The sequence below is a fragment of the Bombina bombina genome, chromosome 2, assembly GCF_027579735.1.
Source record: "Bombina bombina isolate aBomBom1 chromosome 2, aBomBom1.pri, whole genome shotgun sequence".
In the NCBI taxonomy this organism is placed as follows: Eukaryota; Metazoa; Chordata; class Amphibia; order Anura; family Bombinatoridae; genus Bombina; species Bombina bombina.
Window position 1 is genome coordinate 1,015,200,627 of NC_069500.1, and position 16,356 is coordinate 1,015,216,982.

General features: G+C 37.6%; 1 protein-coding gene across 1 annotated transcript in view; it reads right to left on the bottom strand.

Moving 5' to 3' along the window:
• The window catches only part of PDE5A (phosphodiesterase 5A), a 530,049-nt gene that overhangs the window by 131,597 nt on the left and 382,096 nt on the right, over window positions 1–16,356 (bottom strand). Inside the window, exons 12-14 of the mRNA XM_053703601.1 lie at window positions 15,361–15,507; window positions 14,829–14,954; window positions 158–252 (exon numbers count right to left, since the gene is read on the bottom strand). Of these exons, the coding sequence (XP_053559576.1) occupies window positions 158–252; window positions 14,829–14,954; window positions 15,361–15,507 (368 nt within the window). The remainder of the gene's footprint in view (window positions 1–157; window positions 253–14,828; window positions 14,955–15,360; window positions 15,508–16,356) is intronic.

Below are 16,356 nucleotides of genomic sequence, written 5' to 3' on the forward strand. Positions count from 1 at the left end.
TAATGAAAGTTTAATTTTGAATTACTGTCCCTTTAATTTCCTTTAAAACAAGCATGCAAATAAACTGATTCAGAATTGACTAGATAGTTTGGGATGCATTATGCATTCTCAGTGTACATTAACAGTATCATAGGAACACAATATGGCCTATTCTTACCTCTGTATAAATGCATTGTTAACCCCTCTGTGATCCAAGTCATGACATAATGTTGCTATCATCAGAGATAGGATCTCTAAATCAGACAATTTATTCTAGAAATTAAAGAAAAAAACTGCATTAGAAATACACACAAATTAATATTTATCTATTAGAGAAAATCATGTATTTGTTGAATGAAACGATAGCAGCTCCTATTAAACCACATTGGGATGATTACAACTCCACTTAAAGAGAATCCTTAAAAAGGTATGAAAATGCCCATTTCAAGGTGCTTGCTTCATATACATCTTTTTAACTTGTGGTAAATTTTGAAAACATTAATATATAAGAAAATGTGCAGGATGTATGTAATTATTCTAACACATGATTTTTCTACCAAACAGCTAGATTACGAGTTTGGCGCTATGAGTGAAAAAGCAGCGTTATGCTTCATAACGCTGCTTTTTCCCTAACACCGCTATTACAATTCTTGTAGGTATAGGTGTACCGCACACCTTTTTGGCCGTCACGCAATGTCAGTACCGAACTTTAAAAAAAGTAATTTTTCAATGGGACTTCCATAGCGCCGGTATTATGAGTTTACATGGGAGGCCAAAAAGTGAGCGGTATACTCTATATACATATGTACATCTGTATACAGATACAATTTTAGACATTCATTTTGGAAAAAGAAAAAAGACCAGTGGCACTACTTATGAAGTTTGTAGACTCTTAGTAGCTCTAATATATGATTTACTTTACCCTGTAACAGAATACACGTAGAGCACTCAAGAGTCACTTTTAAATATATATCTAGAGGATATAATGTGTGTTAGAAGGTAGTACTAGTTCCAAATCTCAGAAGTACAGAGAGGGTGGAGATTGATTAATTAAAATATAACTTTTAATACGTAGAATAACGTTAAAATGTGAAGGGAAAAAAAAAACTAAAAACACACACTAATAACTGATTCTGTTTTAATCACAATGTCAAGGAAAAACTGCAATGGCGTGCAGTGGTGAGAGGTGAGAAAAGTATCACAATGTGGTACTCGAATAGAAGTGCAAAACTGTGGTCAGATTAGTTCCAATAACTGCCTTGTAATGAGCAGATATGAATTAGTAAAATTCCCTCTTGTATTGTGCTTTGCAAAAATGTTTCGAGATGATATATACAGGATCTCAATATAGGATTTATAGGATCCTCATTAGACCCACAGTGAAAGAGGAGGTTAAGGTACTGTAATATATAAGAGCACGTAAAATGTTTTGTTCCTGCAAATGGTAACAATGTTGCTGTTTTTGTTCACATTGGCAATTGTATCTAAAATGTGTCAATGTATTGAGAGTTCAAATAATAACCGATATTCGGTGTAAAGTTAACTAATCCCATAGCTCAGTGATAACATATATATGCTCTATCAGAAAAACATATATTGTAGGTAACTTGGTGTTAGAGTGTATTGTTGATAAACTTTTAGGCGAAAGCAAGTGCGCTTATATCATAGTATTATATTGTCATATTATTACTAAGCCACCAGCCTGAACCTAAATAGTTTGAGCATGTGTTTATGTTAAAGTGAATGTAAACTTTGATGAATGAAAGCCCGTTTTTAAAAAAAATACTATTAAAAACAGGGGCACTTCCTCCAATCATGGCTTTCCCCCCAGGGTATTCATTGCCTGAGGCCATGCTGTGATTGGAGGAACCCGGATTAGTCATTGCTGACGTGTGAAGAGAGGATTTCCAGGAGGGGGAAGCTGATCTGGCTGTGAAAAGAAAAACGGTAAGTCTTTAATCAAAATGGCTGTTTTGTAAACTTTGATGAATGAAAATGCCCCTGTTTTTAATAGTATTTTTAAAAAACGGACTTTCATTCATCAATGTTTACCTTCACTTTAACAGTTAGATACACATTATATTAGTTTGCAGTTAAAGCAAAGTAGTGTATAAGATAAATACTCAATTTATTAATATTGTCTAACATCTAATTGTTATGTAGTTGATGTAATGTTACCAACAGCTGTTGATCTGATACATTTTCAAATGAAAGTGAGTCCGCTTTCACATATAGTTAAAACTGATAGTCTGCTTTGGCTATCCATGTTTGTTTGACTTGATTGCGGATGGGAATGATATATATGTGGTTCACGTTATGATTTACCAACTCGCATTCAAGTAATCAATTACTCCAAAGAGCCTACAGTTTAGTGCAAACGTTACCCGTATCTATAATGGTGAATGAGTTCTCACCCAACATTATAATTACATGCCATGCAGATAAAGTAGTCTAATAGTGATGTGGATACAACAGTTAAAGCGGCATATTAAAACACAGGAGTTTCCATTGACTCCTCACCAAGTCCCTAACATGTTTCGACATCTAACACAGCTTTCTCAAAGGGTATCACGAGCGTAACGCTCTTGGCCTCTATTTATGACATTTTCAGTATTAACTCCGCCCACTTTCATGAAGTCAACTTGGGAACGTTATATTCTGAATCCTTGGGATATCATTAGCATCCTAATATCCAAGGAGAGTTTTTGATTGCAGGATTATTTATTATAGTGTAATGATGATGCTCTTCTTGATATTGACTTATTTACTTTTTGGATTGGATTGATTCATTTATAAATGTGATATTATTATGAGCAAAATGAAATAATCTAAGGACTTTATTTAAAAACGTATTAATCAAAAGATTGGAGCTGACTGTGATATAGCTACCTGCCTAATATGTTGGCAGAAAACATTGTATGATCTACAGTGATATGTGAAATACGTGCTAGGAGTTGGTAAAGTTAATTCAGACGATAAAAAAGATACCATGATGGATGAGGGAAAAATGGACTAAATGAAGATGCTTGACTATGTGAAAGATAGGAGAGATGGGGCTGTTGTGAAGAGAGATGGGGCTGTGTGAAGAAATAATGGTGTAATGGGATAACAGTGAAAATATGACGGAGGGGCGAAAATAAAGGGGCAAAAGTGTGTGAAAAATGATGCGGTCAGAAAGTGGGGATAAACATGATAAGTAATGCATTCTCTAATGTATAGATAATTGTGATGAAGAATGTGAAACAATGAATCAAATTAAAAGTTCAACATGGACTGTGAATTAAATTCATGAGGTATTAAAATGTGTTATGTAAAAAGTGTCACATAATATTGTAGTGGCATGAAATGTGAAATTGAGTATGTTACAGAATACAATCTGACTAGTGTCTAGTGTTAAGTTCAGTATATATATGGAATTGTATCTATAGAAGAAAATGTTTAAGTATTTTGTAAATCTCATCAAAGTTGTAATTTATTACAAAAATGGACCAAAATTGTTCTGTTCATTGAGTCCATATGGTTGGACAGAATTTAATAGAAAGATCCACTTACTCTCGGCACAGAGTAGTAATTTCTCTAAATTACCACCTCTAATTCCCAAGATTATCTTTTGGATTCCAAAGCATTTCACTTCAGATTGTTTAGCTTGGTGGGTCTGTAGAAAGTGTCTTGCCATTGAGGTAATCTTTTTACCTTCTTTTAGATCTTTTTCTGCATTTTTAATATTCCCGAAGTGTTCTTGAAGTCTTGTCCTGACCTTTCTTGTTGTCATTCCGACATAGATTTTGTCACACTTGCATTAAGAGCATAGATCACTCCTTCTGTGTGGCAATCTATGAATGCATTGATTTTGGCATTTGCCAAAACTATCTGTGATGGTACTGATTTTCAGCATAGAGCTGCACGTGATGCATGTGCCACATTTGAATGAGCCAGGTTTTAAGGCACTTCTAGTTCTTTGTCCTATATAATGACTGGGGCTTATCATGTCCTTTAGGTTTTTTGCTCTTCTTCTATAACCCACTTGATAATACTGGGTTAGATTTTAGAATGTGCCAGTTTTCATTTAGAATTCCCAAGATTTCCCTTGTATTGGTATTAGGTTGTTATAAACCTTACTTGGTTATCTGTTCTTTTTGGCTTCTTTTTTAGCAGTGTTTGTCTCGATGTTGATCTAGCTCTAAATTCAGCTTTTTTGATGGATCTTTTGCTGTAACCTCTTGCTATTAGTCTCTCTTGCAGTTCTTTGGCTCTGTTTGTAATTATGTTCTTTTGAACAATTTCCTCTCATGAGCAAAAATTCTCCAGTGGGTAACGCTTTGATAGTATTTGGGGCATGGGCACTGGAGCTTTGTAAAAGGCTATTAGTGGCTGTTTTATCCCTATAGACATTTAATGAGGATTCTATAAATCCTTTATAAGGCTTTTACACCTATATTGAGATCCTGTATATATCATCTCGAAACATTGTTGCAACGCACAATACAAGAGGAAATTTTACTAATTTATATCTGCTCATTACAAGGCAGGTATTGGAACTAATCTGACCACAGTTTTGCAACTCTATTCAAGACCCACATCGTGATACTTTTCTCACTTTTCGCCACTGCACGCCATTGCAGTTTTTCCTTGACATTGTGATTACAACAGAATCAGTTATTAGTGTGTGTTTTTAGTTTTTTTTTCCCTTCACATTTGAACGTTATTCTACTTATTAAAAGTTATATGTTAATTAATCAATCTCCACCCTCTCTCTCTCCTTCTGAGATTTGGAACTGGTACTACCTTCTAACACACATTATATCCTCTAGATATATATTTAGAAGTGACTCTTGAGTGCTATACGTGTATTCTGTTACAGGGGGCTCCCTTACCTCCTAAGTGTTCACATATTTAGACATGTACATGTATGTATCTCAATAATAAATCCCTTTGCACAACTTTATTTTCTAACACCTAAGACCTTATATATTTGAGACCTCATAACTTTTTAATGCAATATGTTTTTTAAATATTTTTTTAGCAGACAGTATTATTATGAGTGTAACTGTACTTTAAAGGTATAATAAAACACATGCGTTATTTCTTTGTGCACAAAGTGCCAAAAAATACCCTATATCACTTTCATGCTTCAGGATTCCTCTGGGTCTAGTGGCTGCGCTTAGCGCCTTCCTTCCTGCAGAAAAGTGCTATCTGCCTGCAATGCTCCTGGGAGGATCTACAAATACTGTGGAGAAAGGTCAAGTTGTTTCTACATATACACTCAGAAATGTGTATTCAAGTTATCCACGCTGTCTAAAAGAGCAATATCGCTGGAATTGAATCCACCTATACAGTAGATCAAGAATCACTGTTTGCATCAAAAGCACATAAATCTGCTCGAAAGCCTACCGCATAGTTTCCATGACAATGACATTTGCCACATTACAAGTCAGCTGAAGGCTTTGTGGATACATTGTTACCGCCGATAGGATTGGAACTCTATAGCACGTGAGTTTATTAGCTTAGGAGGCATTGGAGAACTCCGATCACGTGATTACACCTCCTTTCATCTTATGGTAACTAACTGTCCTCTGATTCCATATTCGAGTGGATTTCTTTTAAGGTACCTTTTTGAATAGACATTTTATTCTCATCACCAAGGGAGACGTCCCTATATTGTTCTTATATATCAGCGCTTTTTATTTTTGTTCATTAAAATGTATGTATTTCTGAAGAATCTTTTGGTATATACTTGTGTTTTTATATATTTATGTATTCAAATTCTTATATATTATTTGTGTTCTTCCATATATTTATCCTTTGCTCCCTATTTGGACTGCTAGCTAGATTGTGTTTTAGAGTGCATGATATTTTATATCTACTTGAGAGGGGCAAATTTATAGCTTGGCTTTAAGGGATAATATATTTTTAGTGCTAACTTACTCTGTTTTACCACATTACGGGAATTACAGTCAGAGATATTCAATCATGGGGATTGAATCACAAAGTGGCATTATCAGTAGCCAATGAGAGCTAAGGGCGTACCCAGAGAATTTCATTGGGTGATTAAGAAATGGGGAGGAGAGTTTATCACTGATATAAGCTCTGCACATGAAAGATAGTGGCCCTTGCTGCTTCTTTTTGTGACTGACTAAGCCTTGCCTGTTTTCCTTGTTGCAATCCTGCTTTGCTGCAATTTTTACAGAGTGACGAGAATGTGTGTACACAGTCCTTTGTAAAACAAATCCTGATGGGATCCTCTTTCTGGATAAGAGATTATTGGGCTCACTTATCTTCCAAAATTTGAGCAATATCCCTATATTTGACAATAGGAGGAATCTGGGATACTGAAACTCTCAAATATTGGTATCTGGTGATGTATGGCAATTTTTATAATTTAATATTTTAAATCAAAGATATTCTTTATTGCTGTAGTTTAATTGAAGCTGGTATTTAAAAGGTATTTGATAGTTGCAACCTAGTTTTAAATAGACCAGTGTATTTACGTAATATATTAAATATACTAGCGCTAAGTCAATTATTATTGAGAAAAGGGTTAAGCATTAATATTCACAAATTCATTTTTATTAACTGTGATATATTTTAGAAATTTCATTCATTATTGTGGTTAAGTTGAACTTATTTAAAGCCATATTAATTGATAGATGTTGAGTTGATAATATTGTGTTAAATCTCTGGTTGTTTAATTGAAGTACATAAGATTATTTTGGCCTGATAGTTGAATTATATTTTTCTGGAAGTTCTATTAGATTTATTGAGATTTAGTAAGATTTGTGTTGAAATATTTGATTATATTGTTAACTAAACGTTGTTAAATAAGTTATATATATTGAATTGGTTAAACTTTCTGGCTATTTATAGTAGTACTAGTAAAAAGTAAGTGTGATATTTGATAAGCGATTAATTTTGAGTTCAGGTTAATTTATAGAAATATTGTGTCCATAATACAGAGGTACCAGATGATTAATTGAATATTAATTGACCTAAAGATTTTTTTCTTAGCGTGTTAAATTACTTTAAGATTGCAACAATCACTTAGCTTAATACATACACCTGGCCATAAGTGATATTCAGTTTACTACATAAATATAATCTGTGTGTTCATAGAGATTTAGGAATTACTTTAATCGAAATTAAATATAATAATATAATTGCTGGCAACATTAAAGGGACATTAAACACTAAATACATGCTAGATAGAATGATGCATTCAAAGAAAAGATTAGTCCATGACTAACATGTAGATGTATTTTTTAAAGTTTCATTAGTTGTTTAAAAAGTAACAAAATAAGTGTAAAGTTTTAGTGTCTATAAAACACTGGGAGCAGACATGTTGTAACTTGTGTTACCTTCTCTGCTGTGGCCAATTAGGGACAGTTATACATAGGTCATTAGAGTGTGCAGCCAATGGTTGTGCTGGATTTAACAGTGTTCTGCACTTCCATTTCTAACAGGAACTGAAAAGCTCACAATTTCAGAATGGAATTACAGGCAAAGAGGACAAAATAAATAATGAAAGTGTATTGCAGAGCTGTTTTATTATATACAATTTATCATTTTATATTACCATCTCAAAGTGTTTAATGTCCCTTTAATATAAATACACCAACAACATGCAAGAGCACCAATACTTTAACATGCAAGGGTACCAATACTTTAACATGCATGGGCACCAATACGTTAAAATGTAAGGGCACTAATACTTTAACATGCAAGGGCACCAATATGTTTGGCCATATTCAGGTAAAAAAATTGTTCTCAATGTACTCAGACAAGCAGCTGTTAAGAATTACTGTGAGAACACTTTTTAAGTGAGATGGTCTCTCCCTCCCTTTCTGTTATGTGATGTCACAATCTGTCCACCAATCGTGATGCACAGAATCAGCACGCCCACACCACAGCCACACACAGTGTAGATAGGCTGTATGAGAAGCGGCTCTGGATGCTGCATCATGATTGGTGAATAGCAGGCAATATGCCTGTATTTAAAAAGGTGGCATTTGGGGCTTCTGCTTGTTACTATTCACATTGAAAAAGGCCACTACTTGGGCCGAAACTAGTTTGTGTATTCTATTAGTGATATTGCATGATTTTTCACCCCTGGCACCTGATGCCGATGACTGCAGCTATCGGCCAGGAAACAGGGGGGTGAATGCATGCGCTTTTTATCTCACTTGATTATTACTTTGGTTGGTGGGGTTTCATTTATTATATAGAGGTTGTTTAATAATTTTTACATTTAATTATTAAAAGTTATTTTTTAATTCCTTACTACATAGACTAGGAAAGTGTGCTCATTAAACCCTAAACCTTTATTCTTTACTTATTTTGTTCTCTCCCTCTCTCTACCACCTGCCACTGCTGTCTACAGATTTTTCATAGTCATCAGTGTAACAGTGGCGTCACTAGGGGGATGCGGACCGCACCGGGTGACACCCTGAGGAGGGGTGACACCAACCCTTTGTGACTCCACTGTGTCTGGCTATGTTTAGTGGCGCTGAGGTTTCAGCACACATACCACTATTCTCTGGGAGTGCCAATAGCGGACGGGGAGCGAGTGGGGCAGTAACAACCACAGGGAGGTAAAGGGAGGAGGAGAGTACAGATTGCAGCAGCCGGTGTTCTATTATTTTTGCTACCCCATTAGATTTTGCTACCAAAGATACTGCACAAAATCTAACGGGTAGCAAAAAATAATAAATCACCAGCACATCACCCAACACTAATCCTGGGATTGGCAGCTCAGTATATGCATGTTGGGGCTGGACTATAGAGAGCACTCCTCTGTGGCGGCAACTGCAAGTAACACGTGGAACATGACAAGATATCTAAGAGGGTAAGTAAGATTGCAATGGAATGTACCTTTCACGTTTATCCCACTTCTCTGTCAATATCTGTCTGCAGTTCAGTGCTGTCAATCTGGTGACCCAGCTGACGGTTCCCCCTACAGCAGTCTAAGAAAACATCACTGTGGCATGCAGAGAGAAATTTAAGTCTTTGGCTACCAGAAAGGACTCTAGTTTACTCCCAAGCAGTGCATTGCATTTGTTTTTGGTAGCTATGAGGTTAAATTGTACTCTGCATGTTATCTCTGTTGTTCCTTGGGCAAGAGGTTATGTAGGAGGGGCTGATCCGTGGTTAGTTGTTTGTTAGAAGTAGCCGGTTTAGAGTTACACCTCTCAGCACAGCACTTTAGTAATTCTCTAAAAAATTATATATAACATAAAATGTGTGTGTGTGTATGTGTGTATATATATACACAGAATCTCTCAAAATTGAGTACACCCCTCACATTTTTGTAAATATTTTATTATATCTTTTCATGTGACAACACTGAAGAAATGACATTTTGCTACAATGTAAAGTAGTGAGTGTACAGCCTGTATAACAGTGTAAAATTGCTGTCCTCTCAAAATACCTCAACACACAGCCATAAATGTCTAAACCATTGTCAACAAAAGCAAGTACACCCCTAAGTTGAAATGTCTAAATTGGGCCCAATTAGCCATTTTCCCTCCCCGGTGTCATGTGACTCATTAGTGTTACAAGGTCTCAGGCGTGAATGGGGAGCAGGTATGTTAAATTTGGTGTTATCGCTCTCACACTCTCTCATACTGGTCACTGGAAGTTCAACATGGCACCTCATGGCCAAGAACTCTCTGAGGATCTAAAAAAAAATTTGTTGCTCTACATAAAGATGGCCTAGGCTATAAGAAGATTGCCGAGACCATGAAACTGAGCTCCAGCACGGTGGGCAAGACCATACAGCAGTTTCACAGGACAGTTTCCACTCAGAACAGGCCTCACCATGGTCAAATAAAGAAGTTGAGTGCACGTGCTCAGTGTTATATCAAGAGGTTGTCTTTGGGAAATAGACGTATGAGTGCTGCCAGCATTGCTGCAGAGGTTGAAGGGGTGGGGGGTCAGCCTGTCAGTGCTCAGACCATACTCTGCACACTGCATCAAATTGGTCTGCATGGCTGTTGTCCCAGAAGTAAGCCTCTTCTAAAGATGATGCACAAGATAGCCTGCAAACAGTTTGCTGCCGACAAGCAGACTAAGGACATGGATTACTGGAACCATGTCCTGTCATCCAATGAGACCAAGATAAACTTATTCGGGTCAGATGGTGTAAAGCGTGTGGCGGCAACCAGGTGAGGAGTACAAAGACAAGTGTGTCTTGCCTACAGTCAAGCATAGTGGTAGGAGTGTCATGGTCTGGGCCTGCATGAGTGCTGCCGGCACTGGGGAGCTACAGTTCATTGAGGGAACCATAAATGCAAACATGTACTGTGACATACTGAAGCGGAGCATGATCCCCTCCCTTCAGAGACTGGGCCGCAGGGAAGTATTTCAACATGATAACGATCCCAAACACACCTCCAAGACGACCCCTGCCTTGCTAAAGAAGCTGAGGGTAAAGGTGATGGACTGGCCACGCATTTCTCCAGACCTAAACTCTTTTGAGCATCTGTGGGGCATCCTTAAATGGAAAGTGAAGGAGCGCAAGGTCTCTAACATCCACCAGCTCCATGATGTCGTCATGAAAGAGTGGAAGAGGACTCCAGCAGCAACCTGTGAAGCTCTGGTGAACTCCATGCCCAAGAGGTTTAAGGCAGTGCTGGAAAATAATGGTGGCAACACAAAATATTGACACTTTGAGCCCAATTTGGACATTTCCACTTAGGGGTGTACTCACTTTTGTTGCCAACAGTTTAGACATTAATGGCTGTGTGTTGAGTAATTTTGGGGGGACAGCAAATGTACACTGTTATACAGGCTGTACACTCATTACTTTATATTGTAGCAAAGTGTCATTTCTTCAGTGTTGTCACATGAAAAGATATAATAAAATATTTACAAAAATGTGAGGGGTGTACTCACATTTGTGAGATACTGTGTATATATATACAGGGAGTGCAGAATTATTAGGCAAATGAGTATTTTGACCACATCATTCTCTTTATGCATGTTGTCTTACTCCAAGCTGTATAGGCTCGAAAGCCTACTACCAATTAAGCATATTAGGTGATTTGCATCTCTGTAATGAGAAGGGGTGTGGTCTAATGACATCAACACCCTATATCAGGTGTGCATAATTATTAGGCAACTTCCTTTCCTTTGGCAAAATGGGTCAAAAGAAGGACTTGACAGGCTCAGAAAAGTAAAAAATAGTGAGATATCTTGCAGAGGGATGCAGCACTCTTAAAATTGCAAAGCTTCTGAAGCGTGATCATCGAACAATCAAGCGTTTCATTCAAAATAGTCAACAGGGTCGCAAGAAGCGTGTGGAAAAACCAAGGCGCAAAATAACTGCCCATGAACTGAGAAAAGTCAAGCGTGCAGCTGCCAAGATGCCACTTGCCACCAGTTTGACCATATTTCAGAGCTGCAACATCACTGGAGTGCCCAAAAGCACAAGGTGTGCAATACTCAGAGACATGGCCAAGGTAAGAAAGGCTGAAAGACGACCACCACTGAACAAGACACACAAGCTGAAACGTCAAGACTGGGCCAAGAAATATCTCAAGACTGATTTTTCTAAGGTTTTATGGACTGATGAAATGAGAGTGAGTCTTGATGGGCCAGATGGATGGGCCCGTGGCTGGATTGGTAAAGGGCAGAGAGCTCCAGTTCGACTCAGACGCCAGCAAGGTGGAGGTGGAGTACTGGTTTGGGCTGGTATCATCAAAGATGAGCTTGTGGGGCCTTTTCGGGTTGAGGATGGAGTCAAGCTCAACTCCCAGTCCTACTGCCAGTTTCTGGAAGACACCTTCTTCAAGCAGTGGTACAGGAAGAAGTCTGCATCCTTCAAGAAAAACATGATTTTCATGCAGGACAATGCTCCATCACACGCGTCCAAGTACTCCACAGCGTGGCTGGCAAGAAAGGGTATAAAAGAAGAAAATCTAATGACATGGCCTCCTTGTTCACCTGATCTGAACCCCATTGAGAACCTGTGGTCCATCATCAAATGTGAGATTTGCAAGGAGGGAAAACAGTACACCTCTCTGAACAGTGTCTGGGAGGCTGTGGTTGCTGCTGCACGCAATGTTGATGGTGAACAGATCAAAACACTGACAAAATCCATGGATGGCAGGCTTTTGAGTGTCCTTGCAAAGAAAGGTGGCTATATTGGTCAATGATTTGTTTTTGTTTTGTTTTTGAATGTCAGAAATGTATATTTGTGAATGTTGAGATGTTATATTGGTTTCACTGGTAAAAATAAATAATTGAAATGGGTATATATTTGTTTTTTGTTAAGATGCCTAATAATTATGCACAGTAATAGTCACCTGCACACACAGATATCCCCCTAAAATAGCTATAACTAAAAACAAACTAAAAACTACTTCCAAAACTATTCAGCTTTGATATTAATGAGTTTTTTGGGTTCATTGAGAACATGGTTGTTGTTCAATAATAAAATTAATCCTCAAAAATACAACTTGCCTAATAATTCTGCACTCCCTGTGTATATATACATACATATATACTGTGTGTGTATATATATACATACATACATACATACATACATACATACATACATATATACAGGGAGTGCAGAATTATTAGGCAAGTTGTATTTTTGAGGATTAATTTTATTATTGAACAACAACCATGTTCTCAATGAACCCAAAAAACTCATTAATATCAAAGCTGAATATTTTTGGAAGTAGTTTTTAGTTTGTTTTTAGTTTTAGCTATTTTAGGGGGATATCTGTATGTGCAGGTGACTATTACTGTGCATAATTATTAGGCAACTTAACAAAAAACAAATATATACCCATTTCAATTATTTATTTTTACCAGTGAAACCAATATAACATCTCAACATTCACAAATATACATTTCTGACATTCAAAAACAAAACAAAAACAAATCAGTGACCAATATAGCTACCTTTCTTTGCAAGGACACTCAAAAGCCTGCCATCCATGGATTCTGTCAGTGTTTTGATCTGTTCACCATCAACATTGCGTGCAGCAGCAACCACAGCCTCCCAGACACTGTTCAGAGAGGTGTACTGTTTTCCCTCCTTGTAAATCTCACATTTGATGATGGACCACAGGTTCTCAATGGGGTTCAGATCAGGTGAACAAGGAGGCCATGTCATTAGATTTTCTTCTTTTATACCCTTTCTTGCCAGCCACGCTGTGGAGTACTTGGACGCGTGTGATGGAGCATTGTCCTGCATGAAAATCATGTTTTTCTTGAAGGATGCAGACTTCTTCCTGTACCACTGCTTGAAGAAGGTGTCTTCCAGAAACTGGCAGTAGGACTGGGAGTTGAGCTTGACTCCATCCTCAACCCGAAAAGGCTCCACAAGCTCATCTTTGATACCAGCCCAAACCAGTACTCCACCTCCACCTTGCTGGCGTCTGAGTCGGACTGGAGCTCTCTGCCCTTTACCAATCCAGCCATGGGCCCATCCATCTGGCCCATCAAGACTCACTCTCATTTCATCAGTCCATAAAACCTTAGAAAAATCAGTCTTGAGATATTTCTTGGCCCAGTCTTGACGTTTCAGCTTGTGTGTCTTGTTCAGTGGTGGTCGTCTTTCAGCCTTTCTTACCTTGGCCATGTCTCTGAGTATTGCACACCTTGTGCTTTTGGGCACTCCAGTGATGTTGCAGCTCTGAAATATGGCCAAACTGGTGGCAAGTGGCATCTTGGCAGCTGCACGCTTGACTTTTCTCAGTTCATGGGCAGTTATTTATTTGCGCCTTGGTTTTTCCACACGCTTCTTGCGACCCTGTTGACTATTTTGAATGAAACGCTTGATTGTTCGATGATCACGCTTCAGAAGCTTTGCAATTTTAAGAGTGCTGCATCCCTCTGCAAGATATCTCACTATTTTTGACTTTTCTGAGCCTGTCAAGTCCTTCTTTTGACCCATTTTGCCAAAGGAAAGGAAGTTGCCTAATAATTATGCACACCTGATATAGGGTGTTGATGTCATTAGACCACACCCCTTCTCATTACAGAGATGCACATCACCTAATATGCTTAATTGGTAGTAGGCTTTCGAGCCTATACAGCTTGGAGTAAGACAACATGCATAAAGAGGATGATGTGGTCAAACTACTCATTTGCCTAATAATTCTGCACTCCCTGTACATACAAACACATTTATATCTCCAGCACTTGACAAAGATTTTTACAGAGATGTCAGTGAAGGATCTGGAGGCTAATGTCAGAGGCACTATCCCTTATATTGCTACATACTCAGGAATTGAAATCTCATTTCTACAATCTTTGGCACTGAGCCTATCACAATAGAGACCCTTACACTGCTAAATTATAGGGTAACAACCAATATCATACTGTAGTGTAAGTAAAATACTATTTATTTTCAAAATTCTAATGTGCCTAACCTTACTGTAGTAACTTACAAGGCTCACAATTTAGCTCACATGCAAGGATCAAGCTCTTCCTATCATAAACACTGATCCCTAACATTTTCAGTTCAGTCTGTGATTAGTCACTAAAAGTTGTAATTCTCTAAATTAATACTAAATAACATAAAATGTATAGTGTGTGTGTGTGTGTGTGTATGTATATATATATATATATATATACAGTATATTTGTGTGTAGGTGTGTGTGTATACAGTGGTGTCACTGCTGCAGGGGCTGTGGACCACACTCGGGTGTCATGTTCAGAGGGGGTGACACCATGAGTTACCGCACCAGGTGACACCAACCCTAGTGACGCCACTGCAGTGTAATACTGACATTTTTATTATAGGTGGCAGTTGCAACAGGCAAAAGCAGCTATTTCTCTGTATACACCTTTATATGTTTAAAAGTTAAACATGAATGTCGTATAGGATTTAGGATTACCTGAATTTTGCCAGTTTTCAGGGCAGCAAACATACACTGCGCTGTGTTGAATGCGTGCCGCCAGTTGTGATATGCAACATTCTTACGATAGTTCTTCTTTACACTCAGGATCCATCTGCAAAGGGTCTTTCGAGAGAGACAAGGGGGGAAGAGAGTTGTTAATGTATTTTGCTTGCAATAACAAAATGTGATGTTTATTTATTTATGAGTAAAAAAAGAAAATAAGAAGCAGATGTGCAAACTCAATTATAAAAAAACTCAAAAGATCAACAGTATTACGATTATATAACGTGACAGAATATATAAATGTAAGCATTCTGCAGTAATACCGCACAAAGACAGTTCATGTCTGATGTTATTATAGCAGACAGGGCCTTTCAGGACAGTGTGTGTATTTTGCGTCCTCAGTAAGGTCATTGTTATATAAATGTGTCCAGCATAAACATAACATGAGTAGTCAGTCACAAACAATCTCAAGTCGCCAAAGCTCAGCTTGATTCAGGAAGGAGTTTTTTTTTCCCGGAGTCTTTACCTCATATTTCATTTGGAAGTTCTGCACAAGGTTGAGGTCTGTGAACATTCGGCTTGTGGCTAATGTGGTTTCCATGTCAGAAAGCTCGAAATCACTGAAGTAGAAGTCTGTTAGCCTAAGCGAATGTGCAGATGGCAGAATGGTTCCCTTTAAGGATAAAGAAATATCAATCATACACCATAACACATGACCTTTACTATAGAACTCTACATGGGTTAATAAGAAAATAGTCTACAGCAGGAAAGAGACTGGAACAAACTAGTGTACTTTACACTGCAGGAAATATCATCTTTAGAGCTTAACTATAAATATTAGTTTTCATTATTATTATTATTAGAAGAAACCCTAAATCACTTAGCTGAAGCTGTTTTACGCTTTCTTAATTATGTTAGGGACTGGGAGGTTGTGGGGTTGACTTGTGTGGTGACTAGGTAGTTTGGGGGCAAAATCTCTAATCTAATTTTTTGGCAGACTAAAATTGATCCTGGTTTCAAAAAAATGAAAACTGGATATAATTTGAGACAATGTTAATGCCATATATACAGACAATCTCAGGATAATAGCACTCCTGGTACCCAAGTACCTAATGGAGAATGGAGTAAAGCTTGAGTTTACAACATTAAATTAGAGAATTTCTAAGTAAGATAAATAGCATGTGTACATGAAATATTTTGTGTGAATTATTTTTGGAGGAGTTATGTTTATGAGAGAAGATCTCAATGGGGGAGGGCACAGGGTATGTAGGCTATACTACCCAACATTTCACAGATAGTATCTTGGACCAGGAGGCTAGTAGTAGAGTCAGGTTGGTCAGTGGGATAAGTCTCAAAGGTCTAGGGATGAGGTATGAATAGAATTCTTACAGAAATTATATTACTACCACTGTATACACTCAGGCTAATATTAATTAATTTTAGCCTGCTGTTACTACACCAATACATAATACTGAGCTTCCTGCTATCTACCAGGAAATGATATTTGTTTACAGTCTAGTTC